At 45.9% G+C, this 20,610-nt stretch overlaps 1 protein-coding gene across 4 annotated transcripts in view; it reads right to left on the bottom strand.

The window, feature by feature from the left end:
* Positions 1-1,095: 1,095 nt before the first annotated feature.
* The window catches only part of LOC110495817 (rho GTPase-activating protein 6), a 90,802-nt gene continuing 71,287 nt past the window's right edge, over positions 1,096-20,610 (bottom strand). For 2 of the 4 annotated variants that reach the window (XM_021571269.3, XM_021571271.3), the window contains exons 4-13: positions 13,173-13,450; positions 12,844-13,039; positions 11,385-11,440; positions 9,564-9,714; positions 9,015-9,163; positions 7,632-7,811; positions 5,988-6,079; positions 5,546-5,799; positions 3,647-3,718; positions 1,096-3,559 (exon numbers count right to left, since the gene is read on the bottom strand). In XM_021571269.3, the coding sequence (XP_021426944.3) occupies positions 2,949-3,559; positions 3,647-3,718; positions 5,546-5,799; positions 5,988-6,079; positions 7,632-7,811; positions 9,015-9,163; positions 9,564-9,714; positions 11,385-11,440; positions 12,844-13,039; positions 13,173-13,450 (2,039 nt within the window). In that variant the 3' untranslated portion in view covers positions 1,096-2,948. The remainder of the gene's footprint in view (positions 3,560-3,646; positions 3,719-5,545; positions 5,800-5,987; positions 6,080-7,631; positions 7,812-9,014; positions 9,164-9,563; positions 9,715-11,384; positions 11,441-12,843; positions 13,040-13,172; positions 13,451-20,610) is intronic. The other 2 variants (XM_021571270.3, XM_090208101.1) reach the window with 1 other exon arrangement.

Genomic DNA, 20,610 nt, shown 5'->3' with positions numbered 1-20,610 from the left:
TTGTATCCTTTCTCTCCTTGTGTCTGTGCTTACACCAGGCTAAGGGGAAATTGAGCCCAAATTTAGTAAGGATTGTAAGACCTACCGCTGCCTTCTGGGAAAAAAAGGAGGGAAATATTCAGTGGTCTACAGATACACAGTGATTGGAATTCCGATTGGGTGAACCACAGGCTTTAAAGGAAATACTTGAATCACATGCTTTGACTGCCGGATTGGATGCCAAACTAGAGGGGATTCTGAACAGTCCATGGGACACTGCACCATTGAATGTCAGCTATCTTCGAGGAAGTCCGTTTTCAGATCATTATGCAGTCTGATTGCACAAATCAGAATGATTTTGTTTTATGGAAGCAATTTTCCACAGAAAGCTTAACATCCCTTTGAACTATTTTAAGCTAGGGGATTTGATTCATTTTCAAATGTTCAAAATACTTATAGTTGATGGTTTGCAAGTAATTGCACGAAATGACCTACTGAATAGCTTAATCAATCGTCAAATTATCAAAGAGTAGACCATGTTTCTATGATCCTCTGACGTCGGTGGGAAATCATTGTGTCTTCTGACCACATCTCTCTGGCTGTACTTACACACGGGATTAGCAGGACATGACCAATTAAGATGTGGGTAATGATCTCCTGGAAGTTAGTTGTCAGCTCTGTTCTACGCCGTAAACAGATTTAGGACTTCTCCTGAGCTCAGTGGGAATTAAAGCCGCCATGCGTGGAACGTTCTCATCTCAGGTTTCTAACACGGAGGTATTGGTCTTCACTCTTACCTCCTCCCTTCCCACACTCTCTCGTTCGCCCTCTCGCCTCCTCTCTCTTTTCATATGATTTTTCCTCAAGGTGAAGAATTATGAAATTGTCCAACTATATCCAAATGGTTTTAAAAGAGCGTTGGGTGATAAAGGATGATGTGGAGGATTTAGATACCTTTAGAATGACAAGATGGACAAGATGACTAAGCAAAAAGATCTAGGGTCCCCTCTTTTGGTTCAAAACTGTTATTACACCGTCAAACATTTACATCGGTTACATTGCCACTGGTAAAAGGCGTATCAGGGCACAAGCTGTTAACCAACCAAGTACACAAAACACCTTCTTTCACGTTTAATTACACCATGGCACATTTAAGACGACACACAATACAAAAGCTGACATCCGGTCAAAACTCAGGCCTTATACATGTGTTTGTAGATTTTTTTGGGGAGTAAAAATTGTTAGACATAATAGTTATTAAGAAAAAAAAATGTATTGGATGACATGCTACAAAAAAAATCATTGACAACCACAAAGCAATGTGGGGTATCAAATCATTTTCAAAGAGCATGGATCTATGGCATACTTGACTCCAAACACACAGACATTCAGAATAGTGCTTAGAAACACAAGCTGTTGAAAGCGTTTTTTTTATAGAAGTAAAGATGGGACACGTTTTCGAAACAAGTACTGTCATTTTGTGGGACACTGCAAAGACATGTAGAAATGTGTGAATCCTTGTAAATAATTCCAATGTCTATCACACATCAAATTCCTCTGACATGCGGACGGATTGAAACAAACATAAACCACCCAAACTCCCATTTAGAAAGTGTGCAATATTTGCCAGCAAATATCCACAAAACTGGGAAATGATTGGAGACTACTAATGTATTTGGGAGCAAAAAGGTAAGTTATAGAGGCAGACAGTGCACGTAATGACAAAAGCAAGAGACGTGTTTGTTTTGTTGTTGAAAAGGAGGAATCAAAAATAAAATGGGCAATTCCCAGAGTCCACAGTAGAGTAAGTGCAAATATCTAGTTGAAATCCCATAACAATCAGATAAATACAGTGAGAGGTAAAGCAATGAACCTGTCAGGCAAGCAATGAACTTGTCTTTTTAATCTGCTTCCAAAAATACTCCTATGCAGCCATAACCTTGACATCAACCACCTAATGGAATGAGGGAGATCATTGGAATTGGAATCATGTTGATTTGACCTTGTACGATAAGCCATGCTGTAGCAACCATGGTGAAGTGAAATCCAAAAGCTAAAAGAACAATGCTAACTACGGAATGAGAGAAAGCAGATGAGACTTTATAGACGGCCAAAAAACATTTGATGAAAAGAGAGAGGAAAGGAACTTTGGCACGTGGCACATTACTGTACTGATCGCAATAATAGTTTTCTTTTAGAACCCAATTTTGTTCAGTAAAGCTTTGACAGAGGTTAACTTTTTAAACCGTGTTAAAACCACACGACACAAACATTTAGACAGCCTGTAAAAGGTTTTTGTTTAGCTAGGTCGACCTAAAATGCATTAGAATGCTTATATACAAACTGTTGCAAAAACAGTACTGTGGGCTCTGTTACTTGGTGACTGACATTGAATAAAACTCTGTTCATACAAACTCGTACGATACTTACCGGGATATATTATCAGCAAGTAAATACACTCTGAATATTTAGCAGCGATCACTAATATATATGATGACTTCAGTAAATATATAAGGGTAGGATTGGTCATGTAAATTGACTGTAGCTTATCAATCGTTGCCATAAATGTTAAACCTTCCTGTCTTCAAAAGTCACCTCTACATATTACATTCAGTTCAATTTAAACTGGGGCCTTATCGAAATGTGGACATGCAGTAATAACTGTGAATCAAATTGATGAACTTGACGTTTGAGGTATGTCTTGCGGACAGTTAGTTTTGATCCTCTCAAACAGCTCAGAGAGAGTATTTAATAACAAAGGGGTCCCCAGGATACAACATCAATTGCGGATCAATACATAGCAAACAGGAAACACTTGTGACTCCGTACCAAGTCCGTAGTATAGGCAGCAGCTGCACATGTAAACAACCCCATGGCGTCCATGTTTGGGGGGAAGGACAGAGGGGAGGACAGAGGGGAGGGATGGAGGAAGGGATGGTTAGCATCACCCCACGGTCCGATTGTCCAGCTTACACCAGTGTCTCTGGGAGTGTGTCTGCATTTTCCGAGGACAAGAGTTGCCAGATCTGCCATCTGTCCCTCTGCCAGTCCTGCCACTCCTGGCTCATGGGTACCATGCTGTACGTGGTAGGGGAGGCTGAGTTCTGTGGCACCGTTGGCCTCCCACCCTGCAGGGGTTGCTGATGAAGGGGTGCTGCGGGGGAGGGGGAGACAGGCTGGGCTGGTTTAGAGGCAGCAGGGGAGAGCCTGGAGGACGAGCTGTTGTACGGGGGAGGGGGTGGACGCCCTGAGAGGGCGGGACCCAAGTGGGCAGAGTTAGGGCTGAGGATAGCCTGGTGTCTAATTCCCTGGGGGAGGTCCTCTGCGCTGCTGGCTGCTGATTGGCTGTCGGGGTGCGGATGGGGTGGGGTCAAAGGGTTGAGGCTCAGCAGGAGGAGCGGCCGTCCCGCCTCGCCGTGAGGGCTGCTGCAGACCCGTGTCACAGGGGGGTGGGGCCTGCACTCAGCCACGCCCAGCGAGGTCTGTGTCCGTCGTACCACCTGCCTGGCATCGCCTTGGAGACAGTCAAGTCCTTCCTGGGAGCTGCGTGAGCTGCCCTCTGACATGTTGCTATGGGAACCTGGAGATACAAATGTCAATGGGAAAAGTCCGAAAACGAAGATAAGTAAAAGTCCAAAAATGTGATTGTTACATTTCAACAGCTTACCTGCATAAGCCTGGTCCTTCAGCCCTGGTTTCAGAGTAGAATGCCAGGCTCCCCAGATATTAGCATGCTCCTCTGACACATAGAACATAATGAACATGACCGTGTTTAGGGACCGTCATACTCATCATCATCATCAAGATTATACAGTGCCTTGCGAAAGTATTCGGCCCCCTTGAACTTTGCGACATTTTGCCACATTTCAGGCTTCAAACATAAAGATATAAAACTGTATTTTTTTGGTGAAGAATCAACAACAAGTGGGACACAATCATGAAGTGGAATGACATTTATTGGATATTTCAAACTTTTTTAACAAATCAAAAACTGAAAAATTGGGCGTGCAAAATTATTCAGCCCCCTTAAGTTAATACTTTGTAGCGCCACCTTTTGCTGCGATTACAGCTGTAAGTCGCTTGGGGTATGTCTCTATCAGTTTTGCACATCGAGAGACTGACATTTTTTCCCATTCCTCCTTGCAAAACAGCTCGAGCTCAGTGAGGTTGGATGGAGAGCATTTGTGAACAGCAGTTTTCAGTTCTTTCCACAGATTCTCGATTGGATTCAGGTCTGGACTTTGACTTGGCCATTCTAACACCTGGATATGTTTATTATTGAACCATTCCATTGTAGATTTTGCTTTATGTTTTGTATCATTGTCTTGTTGGAAGACAAATCTCCGTCCCAGTCTCAGGTCTTTTGCAGACTCCATCAGGTTTTCTTCCAGAATGGTCCTGTATTTGGCTCCATCCATCTTCCCAACAATTGTAACCATCTTCCCTGTCCCTGCTGAAGAAAAGCAGGCACAAACCATGATGCTGCCACCACCATGTTTGACAGTGTTCAGGGTGATGAGCTGTGTTGCTTTTACGCCAAACATAACGTTTTGCATTGTTGCCAAAAAGTTCAATTTTGGTTTCATCTGACCAGAGCACCTTCTTCCACATGTTTGGTGTGTCTCCCAGGTGGCTTGTGGCAAACTTTAAACAACACTTTTTATGGATATCTTTAAGAAATGGCTTTCTTGCCACTCTTCCATAAAGGCCAGATTTGTGCAATATACGACTGATTGTTGTCCTATGGACAGAGTCTCCCACCTCAGCTGTAGATCTCTGCAGTTCATCCAGAGTGATCATGGGCCTCTTGGCTGCATCTCTGATCAGTCTTCTCCTTGTATGACCTGAAAGTTTATAGGGACGGCCAGGTCTTGGTAGATTTGCAGTGGTCTGATACTCCTTCCATTTCAATATTATCGCTTGCACAGTGCTCCTTGGGATGTTTAAAGCTTGGGAAATCTTTTTGTATCCAAATCCGGCTTTAAACTTCTTCACAACAGTATCTCGGACCTGCCTGGTGTGTTTCTTGTTCTTCATGATGCTCTCTGCGCTTTTAACGGACCTCTGAGACTATCACAGTGCAGGTGCATTTATACGGAGACTTGATTACACACAGGTGCATTGTATTTATCATCATTAGTCATTTAGGTCAACATTGGATCATTCAGAGATCCTCACTGAACTTCTGGAGAGAGTTTGCTGCACTGAAAGTAAAGGGGCTGAATAATTTTGCACGCCCAATTTTTCAGTTTTTGATTTGTTAAAAAAGTTTGAAATATCCAATAAATGTCGTTCCACTTCATGATTGTTTTCTACTTGTTGTTGATTCTTCACAAAAAAATACAGTTTTATATCTTTATGTTTGAAGCCTGAAATGTGGCAAAAGGTCGCAAAGTTCAAGGGGGCCGAATACTTTCGCAAGGCACTGTAATCAACATCATTATCAAGATTATAATCATCATCATCACCTTCACCACAATCATCATCATCATCGTCTTAATTATCACCACCACCACCACGATCATATCAACCACAGCTAAGTAAGACTGGACAGTAGTCCTCTCACCCTTTGAGACCCAGGGATTGGACCCATGGGGGTTCCGTGTCCGTCCTTCCACCTGCCTCACCAGGGTGTACTGTTCTGGGACATGAAAGAGCCTCTCTGACCCTGGGCTGGTCCCTTCCCCCGGGTGCTCAGACAGGATGGGGGAGTTGTTGTCATAGGGGGACAGCTCTCCACTGGAGACCTTGTTGGAGTCACTGGATGAGCGCCTCTCGCTCAGGGAGAAAGGATCCTCCGATCGCAACACGTCTGGACTCCTGTGGAGTGGAGGGAGGGATGGATGGGGGAGAGAAAAGGATGGGTAGAGAGAATAAAAAGATATTGCCATAGATAATGGGTTCTCCACTTTCTCTCAACAGACATGAACACCAGGCTTAAGCAACTACTTTCCATGAGTACTCAAAATGTGTGACTGTGATATGTGCAGTGGAACCAATGTACTCACTGTGATGCTTTTCTCCTGAGCAGATAGTCTACCACATCAGGATCAGTCTCCAGTAAAGTCATTAGGACCTCATTCTGCAGGTCGGGGGGCACCTACACACAGATAACCACAGACATAACCAAACATGTACATAAAAAACGGTTTATGTATGTAATGGCAGTTGATGGAGCACTAGGGGGTGCTATTGTCCAAGACAACCTCATGTGAAAGTGAGTCTAACTTTTTCCATCTTCACGTTCAGTGACCACAAGCCAATCAATACATGAACATAGTATGTTTGCAGGAAATTAACTTGAAAAATAACATTTACTCCGACCCATGAGCCACTGCGGCCCCTCATAATGAGTTCCCGATTTTTTTGTTGCCCCCATCAAAGTTTCCCATCCCTGATGTATAGTGTCTGGGCAATGGGCAATAAAATACAAGGGTAATAAAAGAAGTGATTTGGCAATGAAGCACGACAGTCCAAACACATCCGACTAAAGAGCTACAAACATCTTTATTGGTTTACGTCAGGACCTTCAGCAAACAACCCAGCCCAGTCGATAAAACACGAGGGATAACATTTCAGAACCTAACAAGACCTCTTTCCATTGTCCCGCCACTACCCTGAATTCCATGATCTGGGCGGAGGAGAAAACAACCTCTGCAAAGTTCAACGAATGCAACTTCTGTTCAGGGAAATAGTGGTGGTGGTGTCGGAACAATCAGTGCAAGGGATTGGCCCATAAGTCCCTCTGGCACTGTCTCAGAAGCCTGTGATCTGTAGTGGTCCTGAACTGGGCCCTAAGGCCTTTAATCAGGTCCAGGATCAGCTCTAACAGCACTAACAAAGGCCCACAGAGCTTTGTTTTCATTCTATAAGACAGAGCCATTGTCTGGTAAAGCCTGGAGATTCTCTAACTTAAACACAGGCTCTGTCCCATATGGCACTGTATTCCCTATGAGCCCTGGTCAAAGGTAGTGCACTATATAGGGTACAGGGTGCCATTTGGGATGCAGATATATTTTACTGAGTGGCACTGCTAGGGAGGGAGGGAGGGAGGGAGGGAGGGAGGGAGGGAGGGAGGGAGGGAGGGAGGGAGGGATGTGTGATGAAAGAGGACAGGCAGAGATAATGGAAATTGAATGGATGTATATGGACCCAGGACATAGAGAGATCATCAAATGTGTCAGTGCTAAGCCCATGTATTTGACATGGTAACTACATAAACAGATTTGAGTATACTATGCAGTTGTTGCAACTTCTCTACAACTGCGTCACCTCGCCTGTATGTAGTGTATACAATGAACTCACAAGGGAGTCTTACTTACTGGCCAATCTAAAGTGATCATTAATTGTAGCTTGTTTGCTGGCTATTACGAATACATTACTGTAAAAACACAGTACCTGCCTGTCCAATTACCATACAAGTGCAAGGTTGTATTATAAAGAGTGACTAAACAGGAGAGTGGGTAGGATATACACACACACACACAGACACACACACACACACACACACACACACACACACACACACACACACACACACACACACACACACACACACACACACACACACATAGTATGTTTATATCTTTATTCTTTATTCAAACACAGACATATGTGCGCAGGCACGCACACACAAGGAACCCCCCACACACCATGAAGAGAGAGTGGAAGGTTGTGATCATCCTCTGGAGGACAGCGATAACAGCAGTGCTCTCCTCTGCGCGGGCCGAACTCTGCACACTGAACTCCTTGTCTGAACTCTTCTGCTTGTGGAGGAGGTTAGGACCAAAGATGGTGGCCAGGTTCAGAGAGGTCATCTTGTTCCCGGTCACCTGGAGGAGATGAGGACATAGGAATAACAATAATGCCAGCTGCTTATCAAACAGTTATATCTAAACAACTGACAGTACAGGGAGTGCATTCAGTTTTAGTGTGTCCTGTAGGTGATTCCTGCATACAGTAGCATGGAATCACATACTAGACAAACAAGTGCAATTGATTGTCTTTAACAAAGAGAGACACACCATGGAAAACAATTCCTTTTTCATTATACTTCCTGATTTAAAAAATTTTTTTCGACCAGATAACAATATATTGACCTCATAGAATACCATATTAACCTCATAGATTACTATATTGACCTCATAGAATACCATATTGACCTCATAGACTACTATATTGACCTTATAGAATACTATATTGACCTCATAGAATACTATATTGACCTAAGAGAATACTATATTGACCTCAGAGAATACTATACTGACCTAATAGAATACCATATTGACCTCATAGACTACTATATTGACCTTATAGAATACTATATTGACCTCATAGAATACTATATTGACCTAAGAGAATACTATATTGACCTCAAAGAATACTATACTGACCTAATAGAATACCATATTGACCTCATAGACTACTATATTGACCTCATAGAATACCATATTGACCTCATAGACTACTATATTGACCTCATAGAATACCATATTGACCTCATAGAATACCATATTAATCTCATAGAATACTATATTGACTCAAAGACTACTATACCGAATAGAATACTATATTGACGTCATAGAATACTATATTGACCTCATAAAATACTATATTGACCTCATAGACTACTATATTGACCTCATTGAGTACTATATTGACCTCATAGAATACTATATTGAGTTTCCTTATATTTTTATTGAGTGCTTCAAGAAAATAACTAGTTAAACAGATTGGACAACTACCATGAAGAACAAGAGACCAAATCAGTCACTGTGCATCAGAGGGACACAATTACATGACAATGTTTTGATTGCACGTTCCTGAGAGCTTGTGCCCCTAGTCTCGGTGCGAGTTAGAGACCTAGTCTCAGTGAGGGAGGAAGCTATACTGTTGAAACGGCAGCTTGACGCCGGTTACACCCCTATCCAATCCTCTCAGATCTAGTTTCTAGGGAGGTCTAGGGGGTAGGGGCTTGTGGTTGTTTTGGGAATAATGGGGAGCGGTGGGGGTAACAGAGGGGGTATTCGACTCACCTCCTGTCCGTCTTTGTCCTGGCTGTCGTGGGCGTGGTTGGCCACGGTAGAGAGGAACTGCAGGAGGCGGTGCAGGGTGTCGCTGTTACAGGCTGGCAGCAGGTAAACCAGGAGCTGGGTGGCACTCTGCTGCTCCTCACAGTCCAGCACTACAGAGGAACAGGACAGGGGTCAGGGGTTAGATGTCAGGGGTTAAGAGTGAGGATTCGGTCTAAATCATTAGAAATATGTCACACTCTCACATACAGTGCATACACATAGCCAAATATACATGCATAGACATACATGTAGACAACGACAATCACATACACAACATTTGGCACAATGTGTGCACTCTGGTAGGCTAAAGCCCAACATTTACAGAGCATACAACATGTCTGTGTGTCATTGACTCAAGTATACACTCTTAAGTGTGGGTTTAGTGCAATCTGAGGGTGTGTCCTACTGAAAGAGGCCAACCAAGGTGATTGGGCCTAGGGAAAAGAGTGAGTCTACTACTGCACACACAGAGAGTAGTATTCATAAGTAGTGAAGTTGATGTGTCCTCACACATGGTGTTTATGAAGGCAGTGTAGAGCTCCTTGGTGAGGAGAGGGTCAGGCATGTCTCTGAGGAACTCCTTGAGCAGCGCGGCCACGTCGTGGACACTGTGCTCCTCATCCAACTGGACGTCCACTCCCCGGTCAAACTCCTCCCTCAGCTAAGAGACAGAGTTAAACAGAACATGAGATATACCGTGTAGCCCACGTACTTTACTGCTTATAGCGACTACAGTTAGAAAGTGAACTCAAGAGAAACACTCAAACAGATTCACAAAAATACATTCCACACACATTACGGGGACACACAGATACACACAGATATACACAGATATACACAGGTATGCACACACCAGGTGTGACCTTGGCGGTGAAAACATTCTCACAGGTAGTCCTGGTCCGACCGGTTCTGTTCCCATACTGTATCAACCTACTTACTCCACAATCTGACCCCTAGCATTACTCAGGGTTAAAATGGGTCCACTTTGTCCAGTAAGATAAGCATGATAACCAAGTATTGTATTTGATGAAGCATTATATCAAAGTGTGATTATAGCTTGTGTTTTGGATTTTTTTTTAAACAAACTTTGTTACAGATCTAAATGTCGTCAGGAAGTAGCCAACCAATATAGGTACTTCCTTAAGTGAGAGATAGTTGAGATTTAAAAGTAACTTTGAAAATACTAAGTGATGTCGATGAGCTAGTCTGTTCTTTTTCAAGTCAGCAAACTACAGTGAGAAGTCATGGAAATTGTCTCACATGGTGACAATTTGATTCAACGCGCTGAGAGCATTGTATTCCCTCAAACGGTGAGATGTTGGAAATAAATGTAAAAAATCCCCATCATAGAACGGAAACAACACCATTTAAGACTGAGACTGAAACCGGCTGGCACCAGTGCTTGTTTTTGCTGACTTGAATGAAAGATTAAGATCTGCCATTGTGAGCGTTGCGTATGAGCTACGCAAACAGAGAACACGAGAAGTTCAAACTCGGAGAACACAACTCAGAAAACACTCAAATCTCCTTTAAACAAAGACATTGTCCAAGAACAACACTAAAAACGAATGGAGTTTTCTGCCACAATAACCAAAAGCAAATGTTCAACTGGCATTTAAAAAAAAAGGAGGGAAAGAAATTTATGGCGAGCAAAATAAGACTAGAGAGTAAAACCACACCTGGACGATATAGGCAAAACATACCTGTCCATGTAATCTGATTCATTATGATATAAAAGGCTAATCTGATCCTAGATCAGCACTGGGATGGAAATTGAATACAGGCCCTGGGATGGAAATGAATGCTAAAAGCCCTGCTTGAATTACAAATATGGCATTAAGGCTCGACTGCGTCCCTTTGTAGAGCAGGGCCACGGCTACAGAGGAGCCTGGCTCTTCAGCCGAGAGACAAGTTCATTTGCTCTGCTTCCTTTAATAACAGACGCTGAACTAATGCTAAGTGGGTGTGTATTCTCCGCAGCGGCGGCAATATCAAAACCAATGCATGAATATAAATATATTCTGTTAATATATCTGAATTTGAATAGCTTCTATCTATATCACAGTATGCAGAAATATAAGGTAATTAGCATGGGCCCCTGTAAAAAAAAAAAAAGTACTTATGAAACCATATAGTCAACCAGAACAGTCAATTCATAAAATGTGTAGTTCATGACAATCAATGCTTCAACTAAGTTAACACTACAAGATCACCTATTAATAAGATGAATTAAGTTACAAGGTGTCGCCGACCACTCACGGTGAGCTGAAACAACAGTGTTGTGCAGCAATGTGTGAGAAGTATCAAAAAGTGCCTCTCCCAGATTCTCACCTGCCTCACTCTCTTCTTGGAGCTCCCCACTCGGAATATCCCCACCGTCTGAAGACCTGTCGGAAAGAAACAGCGGAGGACATAAGTGAGCATCATCCTCCCCTGGTCAAAGAGACACTCAGGCCGAATAATCACAGATGGAAGAGACGTGAAGAAGCAGCCGCCATACGCCTCCTTTCAACACAGACATCATGAGCCATCAAACCTAAACCAACGCTGCTGTGGCCCATTCACGCCTTAGAGGACTTTAGCTCCTAACATTCAGTCCAGCAAGTGAGGATTTAAAGACTGTGGGAGAGCGGGGGGAGTAAACCCAGGGGTCCACGTTGAGAAGGATTGCAAAGTCGGTTCACTGAGTGTCAGGAATGAATGGCCAGACACTACTGTCTTGTTTCTACATCATCTTGGTTGGGCAGTGCAGGGCAGGGTAAAGATGTGGGGCTGGTTGGGCAGGGCAGGCTAAAGATGTGGGGCTGGTTGGGCAGTGCAGGTCAGGGTAAAGATGTGGGGCTGGTTGGGCAGTGCAGGTCAGGGTAAAGATGTGGGGCTGGTTGGGCAGGGCAGGTCAGGGTAAAGATGTGGGGCTGGTTGGGCAGGGCAGGTCAGGGTAAAGATGTGGGGCTGGTTGGGCAGTGCAGGTCAGGGTAAAGATGTGGGGCTGGTTGGGCAGTGCAGGGCGGGGTAAAGATGTGGGTGGGGCTGGTTGGGCAGTGCAGGTCAGGGTAAAGATGTGGGGCTGGTTGGGCAGTGCAGGTCAGGGTAAAGATGTGGGGCTGGTTGGGCAGTGCAGGTCAGGGTAAAGATGTGGGGCTGGTTGGGCAGGGCAGGGTAAAGATGTGGGGCTGGTTGGGCAGTGCAGGTCAGGGTAAAGATGTGGGGCTGGTTGGGCAGTGCAGGTCAGGGTAAAGATGTGGGGCTGGTTGGGCAGGTCAGGGTAAAGATGTGGGGCTGGTTGGGCAGTGCAGGTCAGGGTAAAGATGTGGGGCTGGTTGGGCAGGGCAGGGTAAAGATGTGGGGCTGGTTGGGCAGGGCAGGGTAAAGATGTGGGGCTGGTTGGGCAGGGCAGGGTAAAGATGTGGGGCTGGTTGGGCAGTGCAGGTCAGGGTAAAGATGTGGGGCTGGTTGGGCAGGGCAGGGTAAAGATGTGGGGCTGGTTGGGCAGTGCAGGTCAGGGTAAAGATGTGGGGCTGGTTGGGCAGTGCAGGGCGGGGTAAAGACGTGGGGCTGGAAACTCCAACAGACTGCACCCTGTAGGGTCAGATCGGGTGAGTGATCCCGGACAAAGACCAGGATTTTGAAGACAGGAATAGAGCCGTGTCCAGCACATAGGAAACATTTTGAAACAGGGAGGTGCTACCTGTGCTCGTTTTTGTTTTCCTTTGCAAAACCTTTTGCTATATTGTGCCATACTGAACAGGCCCCAGGTCTGGTCAGTGAGAGGGGCTGTGTTCATTCGTACCATACTTCTCCAGGTGCTGGCAGCAGCTGTCCACCAGGCGAGGCACCTGTCTGTAGATAGGGTTGAGGCTCAGCCTCTTGTCCCGGTGCTTCTCCTTCTTGCTGGGCGCTTCAGCGGGCAGAGAGAGCTGCAGCGCCTCCAACAGGCGGGATTGGTTATTGTCCAGATCTGTGATGGAGTCCACTGACATGCCCCCCTGCAGACCACAATGAGAGCATTATCAAGCTGACGTCTACTTGAGGTCACAGACACACACACAAACACACACGCACAACGATGGAGTGTGTGCATGGAGTTGGTACAGTAGGCGTGTGGGGGGAGACCCTCACCCTCCTGCGCGCCCGCGGGGCAGCCTCGGGCGTGTTGGGCGACGTGGACTCGTTAGCTGTCTCCGAGGTGGAGCTGAGGGAGGAGTTACTGCTGGACAGCTCCTTATTGGTGGACCTCTTGGTGGCAAACTGCAGGATGGACGACACCAGGTCCGACGGGTCCTTATGCTCCTCCCTGTGAGGAGGGTCCTGACGCAGGCCGTCCTGGCGCTGCCTGTGGGTCCGGTCGTTGGCGATTACCTGGGACAGGGCCATACCAAAGGCCTGTGGGATGCATTCTGGAAGGGGAGGGGGAGAGAGGAATGTAAATACCATATTCTCAGGGAGAGAGAAAGAGAGAGAGAGAGAGAGAGAGAGAGAGAGAGAGAGTGTGTGTTTGGTCGTGTATGGATGAAAGATGTGTGCCGCCCTCTGTGTGAATGTGTTTGTGCGTGAACGATCGAGATCTTTAGATTACGATCGTTACTGTTTGGATTGTTCTGTGATTACTCATTGAATATTTGGACGCAGGTGTTTTGGCACACGTATCCACGCATTCGACTACATCATACTTCCTTTGAGACATTGACAGGCCCACAAGAGAAAATAGAAACATTCTTAACGTGAGCTATAATAGTGAGAGAAAAAAACATCACAAATAATGTTTTAACGGAAATTCAATTCACAAGACAGAAAGAGAAGGGATTAACGGAAATTAAATTCACACTACAGAAAGAGAAGTGTCACGCCCTGACCATAGTTTACTTTGTATTTTCTATGTTTTGATTGGTCAGGGTGTGATCTGAGTGGGTATTCTATGTTTCATGTCTTGTTTGTCTATTTCTATGTTCAGCCTGATATGGTTCTCAGTCAGAGGCAGGTGTTCGTCATTGTCTCTGATTGGGAACCATATTTAGGTAGCCTGGGTTTCACTGTGTGTTTGTGGGTGATTGTTCCTGTCCTTAGTGTTAGTTTGCACCAGTTTAGGCTGTTTCGGTTTTCATTACGTTTATTATTTTGCACTGTTTGTATTTAGATTCGTGTTGCTATAGTCAATAAACATGGATCGTAATCTACACGCCGCATTTTGGTCCGACTCTCCTTCACATACAGAAAACCGTGACAGAATCACCCACCACAAAAGGACCAAGCAGCGTGTCAACAGGCAGGAGCAGCGCGAGGAGATGCGCAATAAGGATTTCTGGACATGGGAGGAAATCCTTGACGGGAGAGGACCCTGGGCTAAACCAGGGGAGTGTAGCCGCCCAAAGGTGCAGCGGGAGAAGAAACAACAGGAGCAGCCCAAAGAGGAGTGCAGTATGGAGTATACGACTTGGGAGGTGATCGACAGGTGGGCGGCCGACCCAGGGAGAGTGCCGGAGCCCGCCTGGGATTCGATGGAGCAGTGCGCGGAAGGATATAGGAGAATGGAGTTTGCGAAGCAAGCAAGGCGGCGCGGACGGAGGCCCCATAGTCAGCCCCAAAAATTTATTGGGGGGGGGCTCAGGGAGAGTGTGGCAGAGTCAGGAGCCAGACCTGAGCCAACTCTCCCTGTTTATCGTGAGGAGCCAAGGAGGAGACCAGAACCAGAGCCGGTGTTGGAGGTGAGTGAAACAGAGACTGTGAAGGAGTTCATGGGGAAATTGGAGGAGAGAGAAATGAGGGAGTTGCTGTGTTGGTGCATTTTGCATAGAATTCGCCTGACGGAACGTGTCAGGGATTTGATGGCACCTGGGTTAGCGCTCCATACTCGTCCTGAGGTCCGTTTTAGTCGGCTGGTGAAGTTGGTTCCAGTCTCACGCATCAGGCCTCCTGTGCCCATCCCTAGCCTTGCACGTCCTGTGCCAGCACTATGCATCAGGCCTACAGTGCGCCTCGCCTGTTCAGCGCAGCCAGAGCCTCTCTCATCTCATGCGCTATCGGAGTCTTCCGCCTGTTCAGCGCAGCTAGAGCCTCTTTTCTCTCCTGCGCTATCGGAGTCTCCTGCCTGTTCAGCGCAGCCAGAGCTTTTCTCCTCTCCTGCGCTGCCGGAGTCTCCCGCCTATTCAGCGCAGCCAGAGCCTCTCTTCTCTACTGCGCTATCGGAGTCTCCCGACTATTCAGCGCAGCCAGAGCCTTTCTACTCTCCTGCGCTGCCGGAGTCTCCCGCCTGTTCAGCGCAGCCAGAGCCTTTCTGCTCTCCTGCGCTGCCGGAATCTCCCGCCTGTTCAGCGCAGCCGGAGCCTCTCTCCTCTCCTGCGCTGTCGGAGTCTCCCGCCTGTTCAGCGCAGCCAGAACTGCCAGTCTGCATGGAGCAGCCAGAGCTGCCAGTCTGCAAGGAGCTGCCAGTCTGCAAGGAGCTGCCAGTCTGCAAGGAGCTGCCAGTCTGCAAGGAGCTGCCAGTCTGCAAGGAGCTGCCAGTCTGCAAGGAGCTGCCAGCCTGCAAGGAGCTGCCAGTCTGCATGGAGCTGCCAGTCTGCAAGGAGCCGCCAGTGCTGCCTGTCTGCAAGGAGCCGCCAGAGCTGCCAGTCTGCAAGGAGCCGCCAGAGCTGCCAGTTAGCATGGAGCAGCCAGGGCCGCCAGTCAGCATGGAGCAGCCAGTCAGCATGGAGCAGCCAGAGCTGCCAGTCGGCATGGAGCTGCCAGTCGGCATGGAGCTGCCAGTCGGCATGGAGCTGCCAGTCAGTATGGAGCAGCCAGAGCCGCCAGTCAGCATGGAGCAGCCAGTCAGCATGGAGCAGCCAGAGCTGCCAGTCGGCATGGAGCTGCCAGTCAGCATGGAGCAGCCAGAGCTGCCAGTCAGCATTGAGCAGCCAGTCAGCATGGAGCAGCCAGATCTGCCGGTCGACCAGACTCTCCCAGATCTGCCAGTCGTCCAGACTCTTCCAGATCTGCCAGTCGACCAGACTCTTCCAGATCTGCCCGTCGTCCAGACTCTTCCAGATCTGCCAGTCGTCCAGACTCTTCCAGATCTGCCAGTCGTCCAGACTCTTCCAGATCTGCCAGTCGTCCAGACTCTTCCAGATCTGCCAGTCGTCCAGACTCTTCCAGATCTGCCAGATCTGCCAGTCGTCCAGACTCTTCCAGATCTGCCAGTCGTCCAGACTCTTCCAGATCTGCCAGTCGTCCAGACTCTTTCAGATCTGCCAGTCGACCAGACTCTTTCAGATCTGCCAGTCGACCAGACTCTTTCAGATCTGCCAGTCGACCAGACTCTTCCAGATCTGCCAGTCGACCAGACTCTTCCAGATCCGCCCGTCGTCCAGACTCTCCCAGATCCGCCAGTCGACCAGATTCTCCCAGATCCGCCAGTCGACTAGATTCTAACAGATCCGCCAGTCGACCAGATTCTAACAGATCCGCCAGTCGACCAGATTCTCCCAGATCCGCCAGTCGACCAGATTCTCCCAGATCCGCCAGTCGACCAGATTCTCCCAGATCCGCCAGTCGACCAGATTCTCCCAGATCCGCCAGTCGACCAGATTCTTCCAGATCTGCTAGTCGACCAGGATCTGCTGAAACCGCCAGCCAGCCAGGTTCTGGTAGTTTCTACTACCTGCCTGGGCTTCCTCTCAGTGCTGAGCTTCTTCTCAGTGCTGAGCTTCCTCTCAGTGCTGAGCTACCCATCTGTCCCGAGTTACCTCTGTCCCGAGCTGTCCCTCTGTCCCATGTTATCATTGTGGTGGGTAACCTATTTAGGGACGTTTAGGAGGGGGATTAAAACTGTCATTGAGTGGGGTCCACTTCCAGCGCCAGAGCCGCCACCGCGGACAGATGCCCACCCAGACCCTCCCCTATAGGTTCAGGTTTTGCGGCCGGAGTCCGCACCTTGGGGGGGGGGGGTACTGTCACGCCCTGACCATAGTTTACTTTGTATTTTCTATGTTTTGATTGGTCAGGGTGTGATCTGAGTGGGTATTCTATGTTTCATGTCTTGTTTGTCTATTTCTATGTTCAGCCTGATATGGTTCTCAGTCAGAGGCAGGTGTTCGTCATTGTCTCTGATTGGGAACCATATTTAGGTAGCCTGGGTTTCACTGTGTGTTTGTGGGTGATTGTTCCTGTCCTTAGTGTTAGTTTGCACCAGTTTAGGCTGTTTCGGTTTTCATTACGTTTATTATTTTGCACTGTTTGTATTTAGATTCGTGTTGCTATAGTCAATAAACATGGATCGTAATCTACACGCCGCATTTTGGTCCGACTCTCCTTCACATACAGAAAACCGTGACAAGAAGGGATTAACGGAAATTCAATTCACAATACAGAAAGAGAAGGGAGTAACGGAAATTACATTCACACTACAGAATGAGAAGGGATTAACGGAAATTCAATTCACACTACGGAAAGAGAAGGGATTAACGGAAATTAAATTCACACTACAGAAAGAGAAGGGATTAACGGAAATTCAATTCACACTACGGAAAGAGAAGGGATTAACGGAAATTAAATTCACACTACAGAAAGAGAAGGGATTAACGGAAATTCAATTCACACTACGGAAAGAGAAGGGATTAACGGAAATTCAATTCACACTACGGAAAGAGAAGGGATTAACGGAAATTAAATTCACACTACAGAAAGAGAAGGGATTAACGGAAATTCAATTCACACTACGGAAAGAGAAGGGATTAACGGAAATTCAATTCACACTACAGAAAGAGAAGGGATTAACGGAAATTAAATTCACACTACAGAAAGAGAAGGGATTAACGGAAATTAAATTCACACTACGGAAAGAGAAGGGATTAACGGAAATTAAATTCACACTACAGAAAGAGAAGGGATTAACGGAAATTCAATTCACACTACAGAAAGAGAAGGGATTCATTGAAATGTAATTGACACTACAGAAAGAGAAGGGATTCATTGAAATGTAATTGACACTACAGAAAGAGAAGGGATTAAGCTAAAAACAAATTGCTGTTTACAGAGTTGGTTTATCGCAGCTCAGGATTATCAACATGAAACAATTCACCAATTAAACATTACAAGATACCATCTGTGTTTCGATGAACACGCCAAAAAGAGATTACTGCACATGCTACGAATAAAACAGATGAAACTAAATCTCTTAAAACGTCTCATCCAGCCTATATTGTCCCATAAATAAGTCAACAAGGAACCATTTCTTAACAGTACGTCTGTTTAAGACTTCTCTGCACATTAGCCAGGTGGTCTTTGATCCCAGTGAACAATAAAGCCTGTCCAGCTACAAGTCATTTTTAGAACAGGCTCACGGCAGTCTCGTAAACTCAATTAACAGCGTCCGTGTGATCTGGCTCTACTCTAGGCCTGTTCTCATTCTCTGTCTAGGAGAGAAACTAAACTATTTTAGTTTGCATACTCAAAATGAGCACTAAAATCAACTACTGTTACAGCCTTCAGAGCAAGTGCGTCTCCAAAACTGGTGGTAGAAGGCTACATTATAAACAGATCCCTCTCAGGAGTGAGTTTAACGCAGTGTGTACCCAAATGTAAGAAAGTTCATTTACTATGGTTGTCTAAACAGCTGAGAGAGAGAGGCTGCTCCAGAGGCCAGTATGGAATCACATCAACCCAGTGGACCACAGCACATGCCACATCATCACATATGTCCCACTCTGGTGACAGACTGAGCCAGAGCTTTGAGACAGCACAGGACAGCTGGAATAGAGAAGGGGGAGAGAGATAGATGTGGGGGAGGGATGCAGGGAGAGAGGGGAGAGGGAAGGAAGCAGGGAGAGAGAGCGGGAGGGAGGGAGGGAGAAAGAGGGATGGAAGTAAGGAGAGTGAGAGAGGGGGCGGGGAGGGAGAATGAGCGAGTCATCATGTACTAAACAACCATATATGCTAGGTGACACAGTCCACTCTCTCTACAACCACACACTTTGAGAATGTTTACTTAAACACACACACACACACACACACATGCATTTGAACATGAATACATACACACACACACTGTAATGACAAAGCATTTGGCAGCCTGCATGTTCACAGCCACTATGGTTCTAACCCAGTACCTCAGGGGAATGTTTCATCGACCGCCAACCTCTCCCACAGTGAGTTTACATGACATGAGAAACTGAGAATGGGACTGCTGCTGTGATGAATTATTTACATACAGTGCCAGTCAAATGTTTGGACACACCTACTCGTTCAAGGGTTTTTCGTTATTTTTTTTATTTTTTACATTGTAGAATAATAGTGACGACATCAAAACTATGAAATAAAACATATGGAATCATGTAATAACCAAAACAGTGTTAAACAAATCAAAATATATGTTATACAGTGGGGCAAAAAAGTATTTAGTCAGCCACCAATTGTGCAAGTTCTCCCACTTAAAAAGATGCGAGAGGCCTGTAATTTTCATCATAGGTACACTTCAACTATGACAGACAAAATGAGAAAAAAAATCCAGAAAATCACATTGTAGGATTTTTAATGAATTTATTTGCAAATGATGGTGGAAAAAAATGATTTGGGCAATAACAAAAGTTTATCTCAATACTTTGTTATATACACTTTGTTGTCAATGACAGAGGTCAAATGTTTTCTGTAAGTCTTCACAAGGTTTTCACTCACTGTTGCTGGTAGTTGAAGTGTACCCACAATTGGAGGCTGACTAAATACTTTTTTGCCCCAGTGTAAGTAGCCACATTTTGCCTTGATGACAGCTTTGCACACTCTTGGCATTCTCTCAACCAGATTCATGAGGTAGTCACTTGGAATGCCTTTTGATTAACAGGTGTGCCTTGTTAAAAGTACATTTGTGGAATTTCTTTCCTTCTTAATGCGTTTGAGCCAATCAGTTGTGGTGTGACGAGGTAGCGGTGGTATACAGAAGATAGCCCTATTTGGTAAAAGACCAAGTCCATATTATGGCAAGAACAGCTCAAATAAGCAAAGAGAAATGACCGTCCATTTACTTTAAGACATGAAGGTCAGTCAATCCGGAAAATGTCGAGAACTTTGTAAGTTTCTTCAAGCGCAGTTGCAAAAACCATTGAGCGCTATGAAGTAACTGGCTCTCGTGAGGACCGCCAAAGGCATGGAAGACCCAGAGTTACCTCTGCTGCACAGTATAAGTTCATTAGAGTTACCAGCCTCAGAAATTGCAGCCCAAAGAAATGCTTCACAGAGTTCAAGTAACAGAACAAAACAATACAGCATAAACATGACGTTCTGTAGAGCTCACAGGCATCAACACAAAAACAAGATCCCACAAAAACCCAGTGGGAAAAGGCTGCCTAAATATGATCCCCATTCAGAGACAACGATTGGGAACCACACCAGGCTAACATAGAAATACAAAAACTAGAGTACCCACCCTAGTCACACCCCGACCTAACCAAATGAGAGAATAAAAGGCTCTCTAAGGTCAGGGTGTGACCTGAAGAATCGGCCTAGAAGTGGCCCTCTTCCAGGGGGGCTTGAATTGATTGAATCAGCCCGGAATCGGGTTAGACCGATTGAATTCTGTCTTTTGGTCTGATGA

Source organism: Oncorhynchus mykiss, chromosome 18, assembly GCF_057628025.1.
Source record: "Oncorhynchus mykiss isolate SJ-2025 chromosome 18, ASM5762802v1, whole genome shotgun sequence".
Taxonomy (NCBI): domain Eukaryota; kingdom Metazoa; phylum Chordata; class Actinopteri; order Salmoniformes; family Salmonidae; genus Oncorhynchus; species Oncorhynchus mykiss.
The sequence above is the reverse complement of the archived record's forward strand: the minus strand, read 5'-3'. Positions and strand labels throughout refer to the sequence as shown.